General features: G+C 46.1%; 2 protein-coding genes and 1 pseudogene across 3 annotated transcripts; 1 reads left to right on the plus strand and 2 right to left on the minus strand.

The window, feature by feature from the left end:
- Nucleotides 1-3,828: 3,828 nt before the first annotated feature.
- Nucleotides 3,829-6,249, minus strand: LOC126534625 (piggyBac transposable element-derived protein 3-like). 2 transcript variants are annotated; one of them, XM_072289092.1, is made up of 3 exons: nt 6,040-6,249; nt 5,622-5,761; nt 3,829-5,559 (listed from the first exon to the last, which is right to left on the minus strand). In XM_072289092.1, exons 1-3 carry the CDS (start codon nt 6,068-6,070, stop codon nt 3,925-3,927), a joined length of 1,806 nt encoding a protein of 601 aa, XP_072145193.1. In that variant the 5' UTR covers nt 6,071-6,249; the 3' UTR covers nt 3,829-3,924. The 2 variants fall into 2 exon arrangements, with proteins under 2 accessions (XP_072145193.1, XP_072145191.1); XM_072289090.1 differs by having other exon boundaries at nt 5,622-6,249.
- Nucleotides 6,250-7,330: 1,081 nt separating this feature from the next.
- Nucleotides 7,331-24,921, minus strand: LOC129385809 (uncharacterized; annotated as a pseudogene).
- LOC129385661 (uncharacterized) lies at nt 14,481-16,778 on the plus strand. Its single transcript, XM_055072542.1, has 2 exons — nt 14,481-15,090; nt 15,146-16,778. Exons 1-2 carry the CDS (start codon nt 14,776-14,778, stop codon nt 16,379-16,381), a joined length of 1,551 nt encoding a protein of 516 aa, XP_054928517.1. The 5' UTR covers nt 14,481-14,775; the 3' UTR covers nt 16,382-16,778.
- Nucleotides 24,922-25,245: the final 324 nt, after the last annotated feature.

The raw sequence follows: 25,245 nt of genomic DNA on the forward strand, positions 1-25,245 counted from the left end.
ATGAATAGCGCTGCCATGGCCCCTGCTTTTGCTATTGCTCCAAAACACTGCTCAGTCTCTGCCTTCATTGGAGCTGGGATTGGTTGTGGCGATGGGGCTTCTTCAGCATAACTTGTTTGTAATGCTGTCCATTTTCCTCTTCCTCAGTTTCGCTGATGAGAATGCTGTCCATTTTCCTCTTCATTTTCGCTGATGAGAAGTCAATCTCCCTTAGCCTCTTGAACTCATCATTTCGGATATGGGGTGGTAGCCATTGATTTTTCTTTTCTGTGCAAGTCATAGAGTGCCTCAGCCCCACAGCAGTTTCAATGGTGAAAAGTGTCGCGGCAATGTGTGAACACGCTTCACCTACACCTGCCATGCAAGTGCAATGAGTGGTAGTAACAGTGCCATTTGTTCTGGCCAAAATCCACACTTTCAGCGATGACTCGTAGGCACTGGGAGTGGTTGACCTGTAAGGTTGATTGAAATCTTAGTAAGTACTGTTTTTCAAATGACAGCTTGAATGTGCTGAATACAACAGAGCTGGCTTGTGGTTCCATGCTGCTTTATCAGCAAACATACTTAAAATTTTACAGGAGCTAAATGATTTTGATTTTACTTGTGCATTACTAGTTTCAGGCAAGCTCAGAACTAGCCTCTAGAAATGAGCGTTCAGCTCTAGTTTTTATGTAATGTTACCGACATTTGGCTGGTCATATCCTCACAATTTATGCATTTTTTTCTGACCACTGGATCATTTTTATCGTTGCCGCATACGGCTGTTGTAAGCAACAAAACCGTAGCGCACAAAGGAAAACAAACCAAGCATTCTCTACAGGAACCAAACGAGCACAATTGCAGCGACGTCAGAAAAATGCACATTTACTTCGGCCGTAACGTCAACTAACCTCGCTTAGAACAATGACACGCTGTGATGCAAGCTGCTTTGCTGCTACGCTCCTTAAGGGGCAGATATACTCCGATGTAGCGTGCGCGCGCGCATGCGGCACGGCGACGTTATGTCAGCTGCAGCACCACCCTCTACAGTCCGACGGCTCCTGACGCGCTTGGGCGTCGTCCGGCTCCAAATAGAGCCGTCTGCATTTCGCGCCGAACACGTCAGCACCGAGCGTCCTCTCTCGTCGCCATAGCTACTCACTGCCAGTACAAAATGGCCGCTTCTCACGAAAACGTGGTGGACCTCTCTGGTTCCGTGATCGAGAGATTTTTGGACGCCGTACAGCAGCATTCCTGCATCTATGACACGAAATGGGTAGATTATCGCAATGTGGATTGCAAAAACAACGCCTCTCGACAGGTCTGTCGATGTTTATGTACTCATACTTTGTCGACATACTCGAAAGTGGATACTTCTCCGAACCTGGTATGCAATCACCGTTGTTATGCCTTGCTTTTCCTGTTTTAGTTGAAGAGTGTCTCAAACTCTGGAAGCGACTGAGAGACCGCTACACACAGGAATTGAAGGCGATTGAACAGACAAAGAAGAGCGGCAGCGGCTATGTTTCTCGGCGAGCGTGGGAGAGTTTGCCGAGTCGATGGCCTTTCACAGAGATTGCAGCCATCCGAGAAAGTGAGTTATTATGCATTTTCAGTTCTGCGATAACATTCATTGCTGCTTAGTGTTTTGCCTACTTTGATGGCTGTATACCGTAATCGTACGTTTGTTCTTTTCCTAAAAATTCCCCGCATGACACTGCTGTTATTCAGTGAAGCAAACCTACCTTGCTCTTTACGCGATTGTGATCCGCTTTGCATTTTTCAAATGCACATCATTAATATTTTCTTTCTGTTCATTTAAGACACACGAGTTTGCTGGAGCTGGCCGCATCTGCCCTTTTCTTTCTTTTTAGTACGAAATGTTCAGGGCGCTAGTTTTCTCATATTGCTTTAGTCTTTACACGAAACTATAAATTGAACACTGAATACGTCGACAGAACTGCGTGTCTCATTGGGGTTAACTACGATTGTGCACGCGACATTTAACTTCTTTTTCTGAAGTGTACGGCGATATTATTCTCTTTCTATAAACAATATTATTCCTCCAAAGCAGTTTTCAGCATTCTCAGAGAGCGACACAGCCAAATGAAATGGCTGCAAAACCAATTTTGTTTGGCCTTACAATTGCGCACCTGTTTTCCTCGAATAATGTCAGCCTTTTCACTACAGAACTACATGCAGCATGGAAGCCCCTTCCTACTCGGGCAGTGATGATGTTGGTGAGACCGCTGAAAGCATTTTGATGACAGTAATGTGCACCACACTACCGTCACCATCAGCAGTTGAAAGTTTTCTAGATGCCCCACCTGAGCTACCACCACCAGCAACGCTGGCATCATTGGCAGCCGAGCGATATAGTGAGGCTCCACCCAAGCAAAAAAAAAAAAAGACAAGAAAGACAGACAGCATTGAAGACGAACTTTTGGGCCAACTTCAGAAAAAAATGTCTGAGAATGAGGCGTTTGGTTTGTCTATAGGCCTAAATTTGGATAACCTGCCCTGTAAAATGGCAGAAGGCTCATATTGGCAGAAAAATTTTTATTTGAAAACCTGTTGAGCTTTTCAGCCTTCTTTGTTAGCTGGCTCAATACTTCTTAAAGCAATCTTCAAGTTCAATGCAAGCTTCCTTATACACCAAAAATACTTGGGTATGGATACGTACCACATTTGATGTCTTTTTACAAAGTGATTGGTACAAGTGCGTACTCCTTTTATTCTACAACAGCAGCAATTGAAATGGCCTGAAAGTTGCCATTCCATTTCTAGTCATCCTGAGTGCAGTTTTACTATTTGTGTATGCATGTGATACATGTACCGAGCTATAAAAGGGTAAACCAGAGCAACATCTAACTCAGTAAATGCCTTAATCAGATCGATTATTTAATCACTGTACTGTGTGATCTGAGGTAGCACTTTACGTTGAGCACTACATAGTATGTAACTACGGGTACTTGTTTCTTGATAGTCATGTGTATTCCATTACTATACGAGATTTCATTATTGCATTAAATCAAGAGTTGTATGTCTTTTGTATGGCATTTTCAGCATGCCAATTCAAGAAGTGCAATATTTGTTTCATGAGCTTGTTTTGCATTACTATTTTGTTTTTGGAATATGGGCATTTTTCGTAATATGTGATACATATTTCATACTTATTTCTCATGTTATTGTGCACTAAATGAAGCGCTCTATTTCTGTCGCATTCAAGGTATTTTGAGCATCATATGGTACCAAAAGTACAGCATTTCTCTATTGCACAGCTGCATTTGTTCAGACAGTAGCGCACAGCATAAGACTGCAACGTTCAATTCCACTGTGAGGATGAATGTCTCATTCCCAAGTCCCGCATATTTCAGGGCTTTCACTGCCGTTAAATAATATTTATTCAGATTATTCCAACACAATATCCACAACTGCCAGAGAAAGGACAAGGGCAATGCCAACTGGCAGTTGTAAAGAACACACATATACTACATCCGAAATAAATTTTCTGTGTTGCATTTTTTTCTTGCACTTCTAGCATTTTGTATCTGTTGTACAGAAATAAGTCTTGTTATGGATAGTTCATTAAATGTAACTGATGTTGCTTACTTGTGTCTCATTCTAAACGTTTCATTAAATTTCATTTTTTTTATTCTATGTGATGTTTTCTATTTAACCCTTTGCGACACGCATTAGGATATAGTCATCAGAAAATTTTGAAACTGCCTGTGTGCACTCTTGATGAACAATATTTCAGTAAAAAACCATAAACAAGCCGGTACCTTAGGTACTTAATAAATTAGGTCGCGTCCTCATATGTACACACTGTGACTCAATACAACTAAGTCAGCAAAAGTCAACCGAAGGCTTTATTGCATGAAAATATTGCAGGTAGAGCGATAAAAAATTCCTCTTTGGTCATCAGCTGATCAGCCTTCTTGCTTACTTGGTGTGATATTCATAAAAACAGTCATTAGTGGCGGACAGGCACAAGAACACTTCGCACTTCCTGCACCGAACTCGTGATTTGGAATTGCATCCAGGCTTCCGGCAACGCTGTGGGAATCGTGCATCCACGTGCTGAGGCCAGTGCGCTTTACCATCCAAACGAACAGTGTTTGTAAGGAGGGGTCCACTATTATGAGGTGCTTTTGATACCCTCTGTAAGCTTTCCGCACTTGGTCGCCCTCGCTTCTTCTCCAAAGGTTTCTCGGAAACAAGCAGGCTCATGGCAGTATCGGTTTGAAACTGTAGCATGTCCATCGTGTTCTTTCGGACAAGGCCTTCAGCAGAAGCATCTCTTAAATACTGCAACCATGAGTTTGCAAGCGCAAATGAGGTGAGGTGTGAAATTACCCTTACAGGCCATTTTTTTGTCTTTGCTCTGATGTGATAGAGCGACATGATAAAATCCAACTTATCAACCCCACCCATGTGGCGATTATACTCTAGTATAGCCTGTGGGCATTCTACCTCGATGCGCTCCTTTTTCGAGGAGCTCCACCTGCTCACAGCCCTAGCTTCACCAGTGGAAACCTGTGTTGAGGCCACCGTGACCAGATTGTTGTCCTTCCATCGCACAAGGGCAACGTCTCCTTCCTCTGTCACCTTGACATCGGTGCTCCCACGCTCCTCCTTTCGCATTTCTTTTTCGCCCTTCAGCTTACAACCCAGCAGCCTGTTGCACCTGATCGTACCCGTGGCAAGGATTCCAATACCTTTTAGCTCCCTCAGAAGCAGCACGGACGTGAAGTAATTGTCAAAGAACAATTTCAGGTTGCGGTGCTGTGGGAATGACTCCACAAGTCTCATTACCACACAGCCCCCTAGACCAAGGTAGGAGAACTCCCGGTCTACTCCTGTGCCTTTGCCCTGATAGAGTTCAAAATCATGCGCCAGACCATCGGTGCTGCATCGCACAAAGATCTTCACACCAACAGGGTTTGGCTTACTTTTCACCACCTGTTTTGCTGGGACCCTTCCTGTAAATGCCACCATCTGCTCATCAATGCAGTTATGTTCAAGCTCTTCAAGCTGAAGGCACCGGGACCTAATGACATCGAGGAGCGGCCTCACCTTCCAGAACTTGTCCACACTGGATGCATCCCTTGGCTCATTCTGGTCAGTTATGTGCAATGCGCTTCGCAATTTAAAAAATCTGTTTACCGCCATTGCATCTGCAATTGCAGAAATTCGGGTACCGCTTTGCCAATACATGCGGACACGTGGGAATTTCAGGACACCCATGTAAATGAGAATTCCAAAAAACACTTTCATCTCTTGCACGGAGCACGAAAGTTCGTTTCCTGTGTTCTGCAAGGCATAAATATTTGTGTACTTCGTGAAGTCCTCGAACACTTCATCGGTGAAATACTTCATGAAATACTTTAGCGGTTCTTCTGGCGTTGATCCGCCAAGCGGGTGGTAGGTGCAGCGCGTGTCCACTGGATCGAAAGGTTTGGAGAGCCACTTGACATGCTTCACTTTTTTCGCAGGCATCTCATCACTGTCACTGAGATCACCCTCGTCGTCTGCAGGATGCATTTTAGGGTCATGCTCCTCATTCGATGCAGTTACCTGCAAACGTAAAGGCAAAATGATGCAACTGCTAACAAGAAATTTCGCTATTTGCCACTTACCGCTTGAGCTGCCTGTACATCGGCGACTTCATCGTCAGAAAGATCGGCGTCTGACACATCTCCATTCATGATGGCGTCAAAAAGCTGGTCTACTGACGAGTTCGGAGTCTTGCGTCTTGTTCTCGCATGAGTCTGGATGCCTATAAAAGGAAAAAAAGGCTCAGTAAAGCAGAAAAGCGACATTCGCCGCAGTTACAGCAGGATGAACCGGCGGCCGCCTAAACGGTGCATTTGTGACACGTTGTGTACAAATAGACACGCCATCGTAAACATGACCACCGTTTCCTAACCAGTAGTACAATAAAAAATAATTCCGTATTATTCTTATCTATAGCACTTAGTTATCAGGTCCACAGCTTTAGTTCCAGCTTAATCAACGTTTTAAATAGGCAGAAAAGATAAAGCCAAGAGCACCTACTTGACGCGCCGTAGAACGTCGAGGCGTCCATCTTGTTTTCTTGTTTTGGTAATGCATTTGGCGCGGCAATCACGAGATGGCAGCACCGTCCGGTAGAGCGGTAAATTCGAATGCGGCTCCAATGGCCCAAGTGTTGATGACGACGATAGAAGCTCGCAAAAAAGCTCGTGAAAATCGCGTGTACAATTGTACACGCCGTGTCGCAAAGGGTTAAGCAACCTGCTCACGGAACTCAGTGATGTACACTTCATGTGAAAATGACATACACAGAAGGAGGGCCCGAAGTTAACCTGTCAGACAGACCTGTTAAAAAGCTCATAGGGTTAGCTTTAGTTACAATGCAGAAAAAAAGACCACATACACATGATTAACAAAATCGAGCCCCTCGGTTCCTCTTCTGTCATTAATGCAGAAAAAGAACACGTATGTCTACATGTAAAATACAGGTAATATGCCAATTTTAGTGAGACAAATCACTGGCATATGACTGCTATAAAACCTGTAGTTCTTCACCATAAATAGAGAAAACAAAAGCTCAAGAAAGGAAATAGTAGTAAGGGCAAAATCGTACATAATTACAGAAGCCAAAGTACTTGTTATGATGCTGGAAGAGGAAAAATGTTATACAATACATGTATATATACATATATACAAAGTGGTGCAGTTTAACCATTAGAAGTTGTAGGAGTACAAAAGATGAAGGGAGAGAGCTGGGATTTCAGCACCGCCTGACAACGTTAAACTGCCACGGCAATGAACCTTCTGCAGACATGAAATAATCTGCTATTTCATCTCTCATTGCCGTGGCAGCTGAAGTGGGGCGGTTGTTTGATGGTAGTGCCTGGGTTCCAATTTGTGATAGTGTGGCGCCACTCTCCATCATGCATTGTTTCCCCACATGACTTATCACCGTAACCATCAGAGCGATATGCAGTGCCTGTCATCAGAAAGTTATGCAGACAGACAGCAGCCCCAATCATCCTGCTGAGAAGCTCTTGCTCACATTCCACACTTCCAAGAAAAACCCGCCATCGTGGCACTAAAATGCCAAAAGCATTTTCAATACATATGCGTGCCCTGGAGAGGCAGTGGTTGAACACTCTTTTGCCTCATTTAGTTTCCTACCAGGGTAGGGCCGCATCAGGTAGGTGCGCAATGGAAATGCTGCATCTCCAACCAAACACACTGGCCACTTGGAAACTCCGGAAGGGAGCCCCAACGCTCCCTCTTCAAAGAAAGTCTCAATGGGACTCTTCTTGAAAAAAGAACCACTGGAAAATCGGCTTTGTGCTCAGATATCCACCATAATAAATCTATAACTAGCATCTGCTACAGCCAACATAATGAGTAGAACCCCTTGTAGTTGTAGCAGTCGGACCCACTGTTGTTGGGGCATTTGATAACAAAGTGCTTTCCATCAATGCTGCCTACAGTATTCGGAAAATTCCATTTATCATTGTACTCTGCTGCTATCTTCCGCCACTTCTGTTCACTTGGACGTGCAAGCACAAGGGGCTTCAAGCAGTCCCAGATGGCTGGCAGTGTCTCTTTCAGGATGTTTGACACCGTCGATCCATGCATTCGGTAACTCATGGCAATATCTTGCACGGAGCCTCCTGTAGCCAGGAATCTGAAAAAGTGTTAATGGAAGAGTTTTTTTAGTTATTGTTGAAATATCTTCATATCTATGTTTACAATGAAATTAATTCCCCGCAGGGGCGTCTGCGTAAGCAGGCGTTTGGTGTGTTGCGACACCACGTACCCGAGCACACGAGGGTTGGACCCTCCCGCGTGTAGCCGTGCGCGGCTTAGCCGTGTCCGGGGAAAGGGGGATCCGGGGAAAGGGGGAAAGGTTGAGCCGATGCCGGGTGTTCGGACCTTTAAGGCCCCCCGGCGGAGGCAACACACCTCTTTGGCCTCTGCTTCACGTAGACGGCACCCCCGGACTGACCCACCCGGAGGAAATCGGTAGTTGCCTTTTCCTGTCTCTCTCTCCCTCCAACCTTCGTCTTTCTCTCACTTTCCATCTTTCCTGTCTTCTCCTCGCTTCTCTTTACTTCCAATTTTTCCTGGCAGCGAGGGTTAACCTTGTGTGGGTGGCCAACCTTGGGTACTCCAGATTGGGTTATAGTAGCACCGTACAACTGGCGAGGGCTTGTCTTACTCGTAAGACTTGCTCCGTCCCCATGTTGGGCTCGGTGGTGGGCGGTTGGCGCTGCTGCCGAACTCGACTTCTATATGGCTTCTAGCAAACCACTTTCCCTTGATCGCCCTCTAAAAAGAGGGCGCACCGATGCAACGTTTCAATTCTTTTTGAAGAACAATCAAGAACACTTCCCTAAGTACCAAGTAATCCACAGTGAAGGCAAGAGCGTGCGTAAATTCTCCCCCTTCTTGGTGGCGAAATGCCTCGCAAACACTATAGGATCTGGCTACAAAGCTACAAAGATGTCGAATGGAGACCTGCTCCTTGAATTGAAGGATAAAACGCAACACGATAAAATTAATGACTTGAAATGCATTGGCGATGTAGCAGTCACTGTGTCGGCACATCGAACCATGAACACCAGCCGTGGAGTAATCTCTGAAGACGACTTCTTAGACCTTAGTAACGAAGAGCTGCTTGAAGGTTTCCAGGACCAAAATGTAATCAAAGTAGAAAAAATCCTAATCCGCAGGAACAATGAACAACTTCCAACAAAGCACATAGTATTAACCTTTGGTACCAGTCTACTGCCTAGTACATTGGATGCAGGCTATATCAAAGTACGTGTTAGGCCGTACATCCCAAATCCTCGACGGTGCTTTAAGTGCCAGAGGTATGGACATGGATCCCAGACATGCCGAGGAAGGCAAACTTGCGCGAAATGCAGCTCAAATGAACATCAATCAGATACTTGCGACTCATCTCCACATTGTGTGAACTGTGAAGGAAGCCATCCAGCCTACTCCAGGACATGCCCTAAATGGAAGAAAGAAAAAGAAATCATTGCACTAAAGGTCAAAGAAAATATTACATTTCACGAAGCAAGGAAACGTCTTTCGTACTTAGATCACACAAGCTTTTCCGAGGTGGCGCGACGGGGGGAAGCGTCACAAATCCCTCGGGAGTCTACCGCGGTCACTGACAGTGGCCCGGTAATCACTCCGCCTGCCCCCCTGGTGGCTGCAGCAAGTGCTGCTCCATCAACATCGAAGGTGGAGCTGCCGACTCCGGTCCCGCAGGTCCCAAAACTAATCCGAACTCCACGGCCTGGGACGCGAGTTTCAGCGCCTAGTTCACGATCCTCCAGCGCCTCCGAGAAGGCTATGGAGGTCGATCAGAAATCACCGGCGTCATCGACGCCGAAAGATCAGCGCTCTCAAGAGCGCGCTAGAAGAGATAAAATACCTATAACTCCTCAAAGGAAGGGACCGGTAACCTAAACGGTTACCGTCCTTGTATACATATTACCTATCTTTAACATTTTCTCTTGAACACAGACAACAAAAACCTTCGTCAATATGGCTACACAAATAATTCAGTGGAATGCCAGGGGCCTATTTCGCAATCTAGATGATATCAAAGATCTACTTGCGGAATATCAGCCACGACTGTTCTGTGTTCAAGAAACACATTTATACTCTACACACCAGAACTTCTTAAAACAGTACACAGTTTTCCGTAAAGATAGAAATGGTAATTCTTCTTCAGGTGGTGTGGCAATCATAGTCCAAAAATCAGTAGCATGCCAGCATGTATCACTCCAGAGTTCATTTGAAGCAGTGGCTGTTCGGGCTATATTGTTCAATCATCTTATAACGATTTGCTCCATATATATATCGCCTAATGAACGGTTTGACACAACAGAACTTGAAAAACTGATTGACCAACTTCCCGAACCCTATGTAGTAATCGGAGACTTCAATGCTCACAGCACGTTCTGGGGTGACTCAAGATGTGATGCGAGAGGACGGGCAATAGAAAACTTCCTTCTTTCTTCTGGAGCCTGTATATTTAACAAGGCAGATCCAACCTTTTACAGTTCCACACACAACACATATTCATGCATAGATTTAGCAATAGGGTCAGCGTCACTTCTTCCATACCTGGAATGGAGAGTTATCCGTAATCCATACGGGAGCGATCATTTCCCTACACTCCTAGAAACAACAAAGTGGCACGATGGACCAGCGTAACCCAAAAAGTGGAAACTTCAAAGTGCAGACTGGTCTAAATTCAGAAACATATGCAAACTGTGCCTGGAAGATGTGGACCACCTAGGTGTAGAGGAACTGGCCAGCTACATCACTGAACATATTCTCTGTTCTGCTGAAAACTGCTTCCCTCAGTCCTGTACATATAAAATCAATCCAAAGCCGTGGTGGAACAAAGACTGCGAAACTGCAAAGAAACGCCAGAACAAAGCATGGAGTAGATTTTCACACTACCCAACCACAGAAAATCTAATAGAATTTAAGCGGTGCAAGGCAAATGGCCGCCGTATTCGCCGAGTATCGAAAAGAGAAAGCTGGACACGCTACGTATCCTCCATAAACTCATACACGGATGTTAGCAAGGTATATAACAGGGTACGTAAACTAAAAGGACAATGTCCAAATCCTTTTCCTCTCGTCAATGGCTCTGGTGAGTCAATAGATGACCAAGCAAACACTCTTGGCGAGCACGTTGAGAGAGTATCAAGTTCGGAAAATTATTCCGAAATTTTCTTAAAGCATAAAAGAGTAGCTGAAAATATTCCATTACATCCAAAAAAGTCATCAGAAGGGTACAATAGACCATTAACGTTCCATGAACTCAAGCTTGCCCTAGGCTCTTGTGGTAGCTCGGCTCCAGGTTCTGACACAATAACATATGAAATAATCAAGAATCTGCCTTATGAGACCCTAAACTGCGTCTTAGGTCTTTACAATAAGATTTTTGCAACTGGTCATATACCTTCATCTTGGAAAGAAGCAATAGTCCTACCAATACTCAAACACGGCAAAGACCCTTCCTTAGTTAATAGCTATAGACCAATTGCACTGACCAGCTGTCTACTTAAGGTATTTGAAAAAATTATTAACCGTCGCCTTGTGTTCTTTTTCGAATATAACGGTATATTTGACCCTCACCAATCTGGCTTCCGAAGAGCGAGATCGACAACCGATAATCTTGTTCTGCTTGAGTCATATATACGTGACGCATTTGTACACAGCCAATACTGTCTATCTGTATTCTTTGATCTTGAAAAGGCATATGATACTGCCTGGCGATATGGTATTCTGCAAGACCTGTCGTCCTATGGAATTTGTGGTAGTATGCTGAACATTTTGCAAGATTACTTATCTCAAAGGAAGTTCCGCGTAAGAATTGGCAATGTATTATCGCGCACTTTTATTCAAGAAAACGGTGTTCCACAGGGAGGTGTGCTAAGTTGCACACTTTTTATAATCAAAATGAACTCTCTCCGCTCTGTTATACCACCAATGGTGTCTTATTCTGTCTATGTGGACGACATCCAAATCAGCTTTAAATCCTGCAACCTGTCCATATGTGAACGCCAGATCCAGTTGACTGTTAATCGGCTCACGAAATGGGCCGACGAAAACGGGTTTAGATTCATTGCAGAAAAGACTTCCTGTGTGCTGTTTTCCAGACGTAGAGGGGTATATCCTGACCCTTGTATTACGATGCATGGGAAAAAGCTGATAAATAGAAAAGAACAAAAGTTTCTAGGCGTAATCTTCGATAGTAAGCTAACCTTCATACAGCATATAAAACAGTTGAAACTGAAATGTCTTCAAACCATGAACCTTTTAAAGATTTTATCTCATCAGTCGTGGGGAACAGATAGGTATTGCCTTCTGTCTCTTCTTAAAAGCCTTGTGTTGTCCCGCATAGACTATGGATGTATTGTATACCAGTCGGCTTCAAAGACAACACTTAGAGTACTCGATCCTGTATATCACTTAGGTATCCGTCTAGCGCTTGGTGCCTTTCGGACGAGCCCCATCCAAAGTCTATATGCAGAATCGGATCAGTGGCCACTGGATTATCAACGAACATATCTGGGAATCACCTATGCAATAAGAATCACGTCACTAAAACAACATCCATGCAAAGCACTCATAAGTGATCAGTCCACAAATCAGTTGTACTTAAACAGGCCTTCACACGCCCCGCCGTTCCCGTTGGCAGTAAAATCTGTTGCGGAAAAACTTGCAATAGCTTTCACAGATCTGCAGGAAAGTGACTCTTCTGAACCCATCCCACCTTGGGAGCAATATCCTGTCACTTGTGACTTGTCCTTTAGAGAGCTTAAGAAAAAGAGTTGTCCAAGTGCCCTCATCAAGCAACATTTCATGGCTCTTGAAGACAAGTACAGATCTACTGCATTCTTCACTGATGCTTCAAAGTCTGCAAATTCAGTATCATGTGCAGCCCATGGCCCAAACTTCTCCAACACTAAAACCTTGCATAAACATAGCAGCATTTTTACAGCGGAAGCGTACGGTATTCTGATCACTATTGACTATATAGTACAACACAAAATAGAAAAGTCTATAATATACACAGATTCCTTAAGCGTTGTCACAGCCCTCTCCTGTGGCAAGGCAAGCCGAAACCCTGTAATTAACCAGCTCCTTAAACAGATCCACGTAGCGCATAAACAAAACCTTGCTCTTGTTTTATGCTGGGTGCCAGGCCACTCTGGTATCGCAGGCAATGAAATAGCGGACAAAAATGCTGGGGAAGCGGCTCATCGGGACACAATTGATGTAAGCTGGGTACCTGGTGTAGATATGAAACCTGCGGTACGAAAGGCGCTCCATAATCATTGGCAAGCTGAGTGGGACAAGGAAGTTGAAAATAAGCTGCACCTGCTTAAACCGCAATTAACGAAACCTTTCCCATTGAAGCTTGATAGACACACCGAAGTTACCCTGGCACGACTCAGAATAGGTCACACTTATGGCACACACAAATACCTCTTGACTGCAACTGACCCACCGACGTGCACACGCTGTGGTGAGAACCTAACCGTCCTACATATCCTCATTCAATGTCCTGAACTTCACCGACACCGATTGGCTCATTTTAGAGAACTATACTCACACCATATACCCCCCCATCCCTCGATGTTCTTATCAGAGGATGCAATATTTAACTATAAAAGAGTGCTTAATTATCTTGCGCAAGTTAACTTTCTCGACATCGTCTCATACCATCCTAACCTTCAGATTGCGCCTCACAGGTGAGGCACAGTCTGATGCACAAAAGTATGTCTGAGCTCTTGCACTTCTTGCGTAGGCAAGAATTGTACAGCAAGGGACTCGGACAATCCGCAATAATTTACCATGTGTGGCCATAACCAATGCATTTAAGGCTTTATATTTATCTTCGTGGTTATTTTAGAATTCATTCACTAGTATTTAAAGATATATCTTACGTGTAGGCCTCTATACAGCCTTTATTTTAAATCATTGTCCTAATCTCACAATTTTACTAATCCATAACACATGTCCTGGCGCTCTTTGGCCTTAGATGCCCTTGCGCCATTAAACATTAATCATCATCAATGAAATTAATTGATACCAACGTCATTATAAGGTTCGTTTGAAAATAAATACATCACATTTTACGAACACTACAAGGGCCACACATAGTAACAGAAATGGTTTGTCGGCCTATCTAACAAGTACTATAAGCAGCCAGAATTTGTGAAAAATAGGCAATCAACTGAGCAAAAAAAAAAGAACGTAAAGCTGTATTTGCCTAAATGTAACGCATGGGGAAGTTCAGGAAAGCAAATATATGGATGTTTCAGAACTTTCCGAAATTCTGGAAAATTTGGAACTTCAAATAGAAAAAATATTTTCGGGAAAGAACTGTTAGCTGCGACGGACATTAGTTGTGCCAAAAATGGAACAAATTAGTAATTGAAATGCACTTTTAGAATGTTAAACCAGCACAGTCTGAGGGGCAGTGTTAACGGGGAGGTTGAAGCCATGAGCAAGACAATGTCATATCAGTTTTTTTAAACGAAGCAATAGTCATTGTCAGCAGCGCAAGGACTTCCGGTGCTTTTTCTATCACAAAACCAAACCTGAGCTGATATGATGGACCTATAAATACGGAGACGCCATGGAAAAATATGCGAGAGGGTGTTATTTTACATGACGCCCTTTGCGAGCAACACGATCGAGCGTGGCAAAGCCACTTTTTCCACCCAGTAGCGGCCACTCACACCACCGATTTACCGGATTTTTAAAGTCATCTGCCCACCCACATATTTTTCGACTCTACCGCATGCACTTCTTGCAGCATTTCCTTGCTCTATGGCCACCGCGCTTTCCCGCTACGGCGCCAAGATTGTTCAAAGCTCAGCTTCTCCACATAGCTCACAAGCCTTGTGGTTCAGCTTGTTACAGGTATGTTGAAGATCAGCGAATAAAAATAAAAATGTGCAATATGTTTAAAATTGTACGATGTGCCCTCTGAAGCAGATGTGAAGAAATGTAATTTTTGTAACTACACTATGCATGTACGTCGGCTCGTCACCGCACTGTCTCTGTAAATAGGGTGTATGCACGAAATCAGGCGGCGCGGTGCATTGTGGGTGAGCGGCCATATTGTAGTACTCCTTAGCAGACGCCCGCTGTAGCCTCCGCACCCGCTAGTGCAGCATGCTGCGACGATAAATGGAATCACTGCTCCAGTGACGCGCTACAAGTTGCCTGTTCACAAAGACAATGACTTCAGTTGTTGGAGACTATGCAGCAATGTTATCTGAACGTGACAGACAACGTTACGAGATCAAGACAAAAGCGATTGGCATGGACCCTTTTACGATGCGTGCAAGCGACTGCATCAAAGACATTGGCTTGTGGCCGTGCGTAGATAGCTCAGACATCCACGAATTCTTGGTTCTGAGGACCAGCTTCACGACGCGTAAGCAGTTGAAGGCACGGAAGGCGCTGGAGGCCCACAATTTTGTGACTAGCGGCTGGGTGCACGAGCCGTCTGTGAAGGTGGTGTCTGCCGATACCATAATCATCATAACAAAGGTAAGGCGTCCTCTTTTGCACCATAACATGTGCTGATGCCGCGTTTTATTCGCAGGTAAACCACTCGCAGAGCCTCAACCAGGCTCCGCTAACGGTGTGGGTGTTGGCCAAGAGCGACCGCGACATTAACGCTGCGCACTGCACTTGCATGGCAGGGAACGGCGAGGCCTGCGCTCATGTTGCCGCCGTTCTTTTTTTCCTCGCGTACGGTGTGCGTGGACGGCAAGAACGGTCTTGCACTGACATCGCGAATGCCTGGCTTCCAGCCCACGTACGAAAAGTGGAAGTGCGGCCCGTTGCTGCCATGGATTTCGCGTCGAGTGCGCTGAAGAAATGTTGGCTCGATTGTGAAGGAACTTCAGTTTGTGCAGCCAGTGTGACCGCGCGTACTAAGGCCCCTGCTCCAACGAAAGAAGAGTGGAACAGCTTCTTTGGCCATCTTTTAAACTCCGGACATCGGCCAGTCGTGGTGAGCACGGACCCCACGTACAGCGACATGTATGTGCCTGCGGCAAGAGCCTGCAATGGTGCAGACTTGCGTCGACTGTACGACCGCAGTGCACAGAGCTTGTCTTATGACCAGCTGGCACGACACTGCAGTGTTGTTTACAGTAAGCTGCAGATTAGTGACGATGCAGTCAGCAGCATCGAGGCAAGGACTAGGCAACAGTCGATGAGTACTCGATGGTTTGCATACAGGGCTGGCCGTATCACAGCGTCCACATTGTACGACGTCTGTCATACAAGACTGGAGGTGCCTTCAATAAGCTTACTGAAGCGCATTTGCTACCCGCATGAAAATAAGGCGTCATCGCCTGCTCTTAGGTACGGCAGGCAAAACGAATCAAATGCACTCGGCGAATACAAACTGACTGCCACAAAGTCACACCAGCAGGTACAGTTTAAGGAGGCAGGGCTGCTAGTTTCACAAGCCCACATTTACCTTGGTGCCACTCCCCACATGCTGGTACAATGTGCATGCTGTGGTGAGGGCCTAGTTGAAGTTAAGTGCCCCTGGAAAGTCAGGGATGGGAACATAAGTGACCTCCTGTGTGACGCTAACAGCTGTGTCGTCCAATCTGATGGTGCACTTGAGCTGAAAAGTAATCACCGGTACTATTACCCAGTTCAGCTCCAAATGTTTGTGTGGCAGAGAACTTACTGTGACTTTGTGTTGTGGAACAAGAATGGAATGAATGTGCAAAGAGTGAAGGCGGATTTTTCTTTTGTTGTACCTTTATTGAAAACAGGAGAGAAATTTTCTGCAAGGTGCTTCTGCTTGAGCTGGTAGGCCGTTGGTACACAAGGCAAGAAGAAAATCGACCTCCGACACTGGGTCAGTCCACTGCAGCCTCAACTGCTAACATGTCTCAGGCCCACAAAAGCAAAATTTGTCGAAGAGGACTGACGGCAGTGATAGTGCGGAGTACTGCATATGCAAGGGACCAGAGAAAGGCAAAATGATTGCCTGCGATGGCTCAAACTGCCCTATTACATGGTTTCATTTTAAGTGCATAGGTATGACAAGAGCCCCAAAGGCTGACCAATGGTTTTGTCAGTTTTGCAAGCAGTGAGGTTTGTTTCATTTTTGGGAAGTGCAATGTGCATATGCGAGTTACTACATGATTCAGTAATGTAAAGTGACTACAAACGACTTTTGGATATTAAAAGCCTACTTTTGGCAACTGTGTCAGATACAAGTCACACATTCTTTGCCAGGGTCATCTTTGACTTCTGAGGTTCAGGTTACAGCAATGTAAACGGCAGGAGCGTAGCCACCCTTTAATCAAATGGCACTACAGAGTTGCAAAGATTTGTAAGGGCACAACACACGCGAGCAATTTTGTCTATTTGGCATTCCCCGTGCTCATTTGCTTTCAGGGCTTCAATAGGGAGGCTCCCTTTCAGTACGGTGAACTTGTTTCTCACCATTCCTATTACTCTCTCCACGTGGATTCTTACGTTTGCTATCTCTCTTGTCCGCTCAATGTCACTGCTACTCAATTGTCTTTTTCCTTTAGTGAAAGCAGGTGTAACCAGGGATGCATGGCACAAACCCACACTTTCCGCTATCAGGAAACCCCTGTCGGCTAGCACAACATCCCCGTATTCAAGCAGGTTCAGTACCCCACATTCCTGTGTTATGGCTTTGTCACTGGCTCGACCACCAAATGCCTGTGACAAAAACGTAACTGAACCCTGTGGACATATTCCCAGCATTATTGTGTTTGTATGCCGACCATGTCTCTGCTCGAGGCAGGTGCGAGCTTGGTCGATCAATGAACACTTCAAAGCAGTCCAATATCACGCGTACTTTCAGGCCAAAGTTCTCCACAAAGGCCATTGGCAGTGTTTTCATGATTTCCTCCTTTTCCGGCCAACGCACCAGTAGTCCAAGTCTGTCAAAACATACATCCAACCACCTGTCAAATATTCTTGAAGCTGTCGACTCTGCAATGTCAAAGCGATAGGCAAGGTCCTGGAATGGGCAGCCTAGCCGCATTCGCATTAGAAACCCCGCAGGGGCGTCTGCGTCAGCAGACGTTTGGTGTGTTGCGACACCACGGACCCGAGCACACGAGGGTTGGACCCTCCCGCGTGTAGCCGTGCGCGGCTTAGCCGTGTCTGGGGAAAAGGGGATCCTGGGGGTTGAGCCGATGCTGGGTGTTGGACCTTTAAGGCCCCCCGGCGGAGGCAACACACCTCTTCGGCCTCGGCTTCACATAGACGGCACCTCCAGACTGACCCACCTGGAGGACATCGGCAGTCGCCTTTTCCTGTCTCTCCCTCCTCGAATCTTCGTCTTGATCTCTCACTTTTTGACCTTTCCTGTCTCCTTCTCTCTTCTTTTTACTTCCTTTCTCCTGGCGGCAAGGGTTAACCCTGTGTGGCTATCCAACCTTGGGTACACCATATTCGGTTATAGTGACGGCGTACGACTGGCGTCGTGCAGACTTGTACGCAAGCTCTGCCGCGTCCCCTCGTTGGGCTCCGTGGTGGGCGGTCGGCGCTATTGCCGAATGCATACATCTTTCATGGAAACTTCTTTCCCCTCCCTTACTGATCGCCCTCAGAAACGAGGGCGCACCGAAGATGTCTTCAAGTTTTTTGGACGCCAAACCCAGAACTTTCCCCGCTTCCATGTTATTCATTCCGAAAAGCCAAACAAAGCAGTGCGAAACATCTCACCATTCCTTGTTTCAAAGTCCCTAACTGATATTTTTGGTCAAGGTTACAAAGTGTCGAGGATGGCAAGCGGCGACCTCCTCTTGGAGCTCCGCGATGCAAAACAGTATGAGAAACTACCGCAACTAGTGTCATTTGGAGAGACCCCCATAACAGTAACCCCGCACCGTACAATGAACACCACCCGTGGTGTTGTGTCAGATGATGATTTGCTTGAGCTGACTGAAGCGGAACTACTGGAGGGCTTCAGCGAACAAAATGTGATCAATGTCAGAAGAATTAAGATGAGGCGGGATGGAAAAGAGATTCAGACGAAGCACCTAATAATTACTTTTGGATCAAGTATCTTGCCCGAATCAATCGAGGCCGGGTACATCAAGCTCCGTGTCAGGCCGTACGTGCCAAACCCACTCCGATGTTTCAAATGCCAGCGCTTTGGCCACAGCTCGCAGAGCTGCCGAGGCCGCCAAACATGTGCAAAATGCAGTGCCCACGAACACACATCTGAAGCTTGTGAGAATACTCTCCACTGTGTAAACTGTGATGGGGAGCACGCCGCGTACTCGCGGGCGTGCCCATCCTGGAAAAAAGAAAAGGAAATTGTAACAGTTAAAGTAAAGGAAAATATAAGTTTCAAGGAGGCACGCAGGCGGGTATCGTACCTGCCCAAGAAAACCTTTGCCGATGTGGCGCGTCAGGGGGCAGCGTCACAACGGCCTCCGGCGGCTGTCCGACCCACAGGCAGTGAGTCGGCAGTTACGCCATCTGCCCCCGCGGCGGTTGCAGCTAGCGCTGCTCCGTCGACGCAGAATGAGGGACCACCGACCCCGAAGGTGGCCGCCGCCGAGGCTGTCCCAACCTCCCCGGCCCCTTCCAGCGCTGGCAACAGCCGGCGCAGCCAGATCCCTCAGGGAGCCCCATCGACCTCCGGGCTGGTGGGCGCAGGGGTCTTGCCCTCCAAGGCGGGACTCTCTCGGGAAACATCTCGCTCGCAAGAGCACGTGTCCGGCGCCTCACAAGAGGCAATGGACACTACACCCATCCTCAAGGCGCACCAAGCGCCTAAGGAGCGTCGAGGTTCCCTCGAACGCTTCAAAAAGAGTAAAACCCCGGTTACAGGGCCTCGAAAGAGTTCTGGAACCTAAGCTCTGAAATCTCTGTAATTAATACTTCTGTTTCCGTATACACAGCACTTATTTACTACCAATATGGATACACCAATAATTCAATGGAACGTCAGAGGACTTCTCAGGAACCTTGATGACGTGCAAGAGCTTATCCAAAAACACAATCCAAAAGTGCTGTGTCTACAGGAAACACACTTAAAACCACAACACACAAACTTTCTCCGACCGTATGTCACGTTTCGCAAAGATCGCGATGATGCTGTCGTATCATCAGGCGGTGTTGCCATTTTGGTTCATAAAAATATTTCCTGTCAGCGTTTACAGCTACAAACGCCCCTTGCAGCAGTGGCGGTTCGAGCTGTTCTTTTAAATAAACTCGTCACCATTTGCTCGCTTTATGTACCCCCACACTTCAAATTAAACAAGCATGAATTTCAGTCATTTATAGACGAATTGCCAGAACCTTATGTTGTTCCTGGCGATTTCAATGCGCACAGCTCCCTGTGGGGCGACTCTCGTATAGACGCGCGAGGTCGTCTTGAACAGCTCTTCTTTTCTTCCGGTGCGTGCTTGCTGAATAAAAAGGAACCCACATATTACTCTCTAGCAAACAGAACATTTTCTTCAATAGATCTTAGTATAGTTTCCCCGTCTATACTGCTCGAACTTGAATGGGAAGTTACGAAGAATCCTTACGGGAGCGATCACTTTCCCATACTGATAAGAACATCTAAAGAAAACGAATATCCTCCGCAAGCTCCTAGGTGGAAGATAGACACAGCCGACTGGGAGAAATTTCGAACTCTCACTAACATCTCATGGGCCGACATGTCTTCTCTAGAAATTGATGCTGCTGTAGAGTATCTTACATCATTCATAATAGATGCCGCATCAAAATGCATATCCGAAGCGAGTGGTCTGGCATGCAAACGACGTGTACCGTGGTGGAACAGCGAATGTAGGATCGCCCGTAAGAATCAGAACAAGGCGTGGGGGTTGCTACGTGCTTCTCCCACTGCAGAGAATCTTATGAACTTTAAAAAAATAAAGTCCCAAGGCAGGCGAACCCGCCGACAGGCCAGAAGAGAAAGCTGGCACAAGTTTTTATCGAGCATTAACTCGTTTAGGGATGAGGCCAAAGCCTGGAACAGAGTTAATAGGATTAGAGGGCGGCAAACACATTCACTCCCCCTGGTAAACACACAGGGCGATACACTACAAGACCAGGCAGACTCACTTGGGGAGCATTTTGAGAACGTGTCAAGCTCAACAAATTATTCACAATCCTTTCTCAAACACAAACAAATAGAAGAATGTAAGGCTCTAATCAGAAAATGTCGTCAGAACGAACCATACAACCGTCCTTTTAGTATTGCAGAGTTGAGAGCTGCCTTGAACTCATGCAAGAGCTCTGCGCCAGGATCGGACAGAATAATGTATGAAATGATTAAAAACGTACACAGTGACACGCAAGTTACAATACTTGCACTATTTAACACTATTTGGGCTGTGGGGTACCTTCCAACCGCATGGAAACAAGCCATTGTTGTCCCTGCTTTGAAACAAGGCAAAGATCCTTCCTTAGTGGCAAGTTACCGCCCGATAGCCCTCACAAGCTGCCTTTGTAAGGTATTTGAAAAGATGATTAATCGACGACTAATTCACTTCCTTGAACTGAAGAAAGCGCTAGATCCCTGTCAGTGTGGCTTTAGAGAAGGGCGGTCCACAACCGATCATCTTGTACGCATTGAAGGACATATTCGGGACGCGCTTGTACACAAACAGTTCTTCGTATCGATATTCCTCGATATGGAGAAGGCGTACGATACGACCTGGCGCTACGGAATCTTGAGAGATTTGTCAGAAATGGGCATTCATGGTAATATGATAACCATAATAATAAGCTACTTGTCCAATCGTACCTTCCGGGTGAAAGTCGGCAATGTGCTGTCACGTCCTTTTACACAAGAAACTGGTGTACCCCAGGGAGGCGTGCTCAGTTGCACACTTTTTATTGTTAAAATGACAACGCTTCGTGCTTTGGAGGTCATTAGGTACTTAAAACCTACTTTTCTTGTAAGGTAATCTAGCAAGCCTAATGTGCTTGAAATGGTTACACGCAGACCTGTTGCCGTGGACTCACTCACAAAGCCACCTGTCCCTTTTACATGCTCCTCCCATGCTTTAAGATAGGATAAAAAATCCTGCAGCACAGCTGTTGCTCGAGAATCTGGCCGGAGGGCTTCCGCAGGGAACCGTGAGGTCATCACAGATATCAGCTGGTGGATTTTGCTGAAATACACAAAAAAGCTCTTCAGATGTTGCTTGCACCAAGTTAGACTTAAACATCATTTCCAGCTAACAAAACCATAATGCAAAGGTTTCATTACTTTTAAAATTAAGTAGCAGAAGAGAAAATAGGCATTTCACCTGAAGAATTCCTGAGTTGCATCCATTCTTCCAAGAGTGGCTTCTAACGTGTCCTTATACAGGTGAAAAGCTTGGAGCACTTTAGTGCCGAAAAGCTGGAACGCATAACTGACTCTCATCTTTTCAAATGCGTTTGGCTCAATATGACATCGTGTTATCCCTGGCATAACCTTGAGGGTAACATTGCAAGAATCCATTTTGTAGGCTTCCTTTACGTGTTGCATATCCACCTAAAAAGAAATTGGAGAGGACCCTGTTAAGCTTCAAGAGTGAGTAATAGCACAACAAAATCCTCAATAAGATGAAGAAGAGCCTTACATGGCCAGCTGGAGTGTTGAATCCAGATTTCAACAATGAGTTGCGTAGACATTTGATAAGATGAGGGAAGTCGGATATAAAAAAGAGGTTTCGTGATGCATCGCTGGGGTGCTGAATTTTGCAGGTGGTAGACTCAGCTGATGCTTGTATCCCAAGTATCCTCCACATCCTTCTATTCCAGCTTGCGCCGTCGCATGTAATGAAATCAACAAAAAGGCCACTCTTTTCGGCCAATACGGTTGCCTCAATAACAAGTTTGGCAAGAATGTCCCCCTTCATGTTGCCATGTGTGGCAAAATAGCCAATTACCTGGCTCCATTTTCCCTGAAAGGGAACAAATAGTATAACCATGCCATGGTCACATGGGACACCTTTGTCTTTGGCTGCTGTGAAAGGGCCTAGGTCTACAAAACCCTCAATAACCCCAGACGTTTTAACTGCAAAGTGTTCCGACAGCTTTAGCTCGTCTATAACTAATCCACCATGTTTTTTCCAGGCATCAAGCTCAGCTGACTTCACTTTTAGCTGCCTCAGAACTTTGTCGCTGAAGCCAAACACTGCGATATGCAGATACATAGCGCTTGAGGGTTGATTTGCACGGTAGGGAAAGAATGCTATTACGGCGAAGATGCTCATACAGACGAGGACTTTTCATCTTCATTATTATGCAGTCCAGGACCCACATTTTCGTGTAGCGTAGACCATTAGGTTTCACTTTTGAAGCTGCGAAGCACTGTCGAACAGCTTCCTGCTGTCTGGGGGGCAGTTTTGAGATCTGTGCTTCTAATGCTTCTGCTTGAATGGCAGCATTTTTCCCTCTCATTTTAGCAAGTTCATTTTTCACATCTCCTAGGCGAACAACTAGCCTCTTGTTTCTTCTCGCTGCAGCTCGCAGTTTAAGCACAACAGATCGGCCGCTCTTTTTATCAGTTCTTTTGACCCTCGCTCGTCTGATCTGCAGTGCTCGTTTCAAGTAGCGGCAAGACACACACTGCGTACCTGCAAGAAAAGTGCATTGAATTGAGTTCCCACGGAGCCAAAAAATCAATGAACGCAACATAAAATGAGTTGCAAATTAGGCAAAATGGACAGCATAATTACCTCTTTCAGCGACCTGACCCAGGCAATTGCTGCTGAAGTACATTTGCTCGAGAGTCACTACGTGGGATTTAAGGTTCTTCGTAAAATACCTTTCTTCATAATCTTCAAGTCGCATTACTCCAGTGCAAACACTCATGGAATCAGTTGCTCTCAGCACATCATCTGCTTCCCCGCTTGTTTGCAATGTGCTTTCTTTTAGCAGAATTCCTCTCACAAACACTTTGTAGTAACTGTGCGTCTGTGACTGAAAGAACATTACCACTTTTTCTGAGCACACCTCATTTCTTGATGTCAACACAGACGTGCAGTACACGACACCGTCGTGTCCAGGAAACCTGTGCTTGGTCCACTGCTCCGACGGTACCTGAAGACTGTCAAACAACAGCATGGGTTCCTGCTGACCCAGTGGGCATGAAAATTCTGCATCGGCGTCCGGCTCCACGCCTGCTTCCGTCGAGGAGGCCGCGCCTTGCTCAGCAATCGTTGCAGCGCTTGTGTAGGACACCGTCGTGTCACTGTTCGAGCACGGTCTACGCTTCGCCGGAGACGCGCAACTCTCTGACTTCCTTTTACGAGCAGGCCTCTCTTTCACAGCTTTTTTCGTCAAATACGCGGGTAGGTTTGGAAGAATGGTTGGCACAGCATCACTGCTAAGCAGTGGCTTACCACGTGGGATCCGCACTTCCTTGCCACCAATGATGTGTACATAGTCGCGAATTACGTAGCGCGGCTCAAAATGTAGTTCGCACACGGCACTTGTGTCTTCGAGAGGCTTGTCCGCTCGATGGAGGTTTTTTTCCCACAGTCTTCGAAGTGCTTCATCCTTGGGCACGCTGAATAACGACGGCTTTGGGGCACCTTTTACATGTACATAGCCCGTTTTACAGCCGGGCGCAAAACAGTGGTTCAAACGGCGTGGTGCCATTTCACACGCAATAGCGACGCACGATATACTTCCCTACGATGATTTCTTATAAACATTAGAATTGGTAATGTAAACTTCGGAACACATGAAAGAAAGCACAGCGGAGGCAGCGGCGCGCAAAGCCAGGAAGGCAGCGGCGGAGGCAGCGGAGGTTTACATTGACGACGACGACAGCGCCTCCGCGCGGGTCCCCGGGAAAACATAAAAATGTTCACATTTCCGGCGACGCGGGAGCGCACGCCGCCACCGGAGAGTCAGCTCACTACCCAACGGTCTAGTACACCACCACCACCGCATTGTCTCATTTCTAGGAAATTATGAAAAGCATATATTTTACTTCAGTGTCACCGCAAGCCTTTCTGGCGGAGAGATAGGCCTCCTGTGCGTTGGAGGCTGTATAAGCCTGTCATAGAAAAGGCTCGTCAACTTGTCGAAAGATGCCTTTGTCATCCCGCGTTCAAGAAATGCACGAAAATTAGGCACAGGATATTTCAGCGTGCTCAAGCTACACAATCTCGAAAGCAGTACAGGTGTTATGTAACTCGCTTTCATTTACCTGAAATACTCGAAGTGATATTCAGGATCGCTCTGCCGCAGCTCCTGTACGAGGTGGTGGTACTCGCCGTACTCCGGACGCTTGTCGAAGATCTCCGTTATGTAGAGAGACCTATTCCTCTTGTGACGCAGACGATGTACCAACAAACAGAGAATACTGTTTCTTCGTACGGGGTATGTCCACGCCATCGCCGAGAACAAATCCGAAGCAGATCGCAGAGAGGAAGAAAAACGCGTGCGAAACCCGTACTATAGTGCACTAGAATACTCTCTAGTGGCGCGAGCGGCGAGGCGCAGGCGAGCCGTTTTCTAACAGACGCCATGAGATGGCGCCACCGCCACTTTTCATAGGCACAGGAATTCGCGTAGTTTTGAAAAGGTCGTCTGTCATCTTGCGTTTTTCATCTCATTTACTAATAAGAATCGCTCATTTATTACTTCTTGCTGTTCTCCGCCTGTCAGTTACAGTGACTAGGCTTGTTAATTATTGAAACGCGTCCGAAAACCACGTAC

Source organism: Dermacentor andersoni, chromosome 7 (genome assembly GCF_023375885.2).
Source record: "Dermacentor andersoni chromosome 7, qqDerAnde1_hic_scaffold, whole genome shotgun sequence".
Lineage (NCBI taxonomy): Eukaryota > Metazoa > Arthropoda > Arachnida > Ixodida > Ixodidae > Dermacentor > Dermacentor andersoni.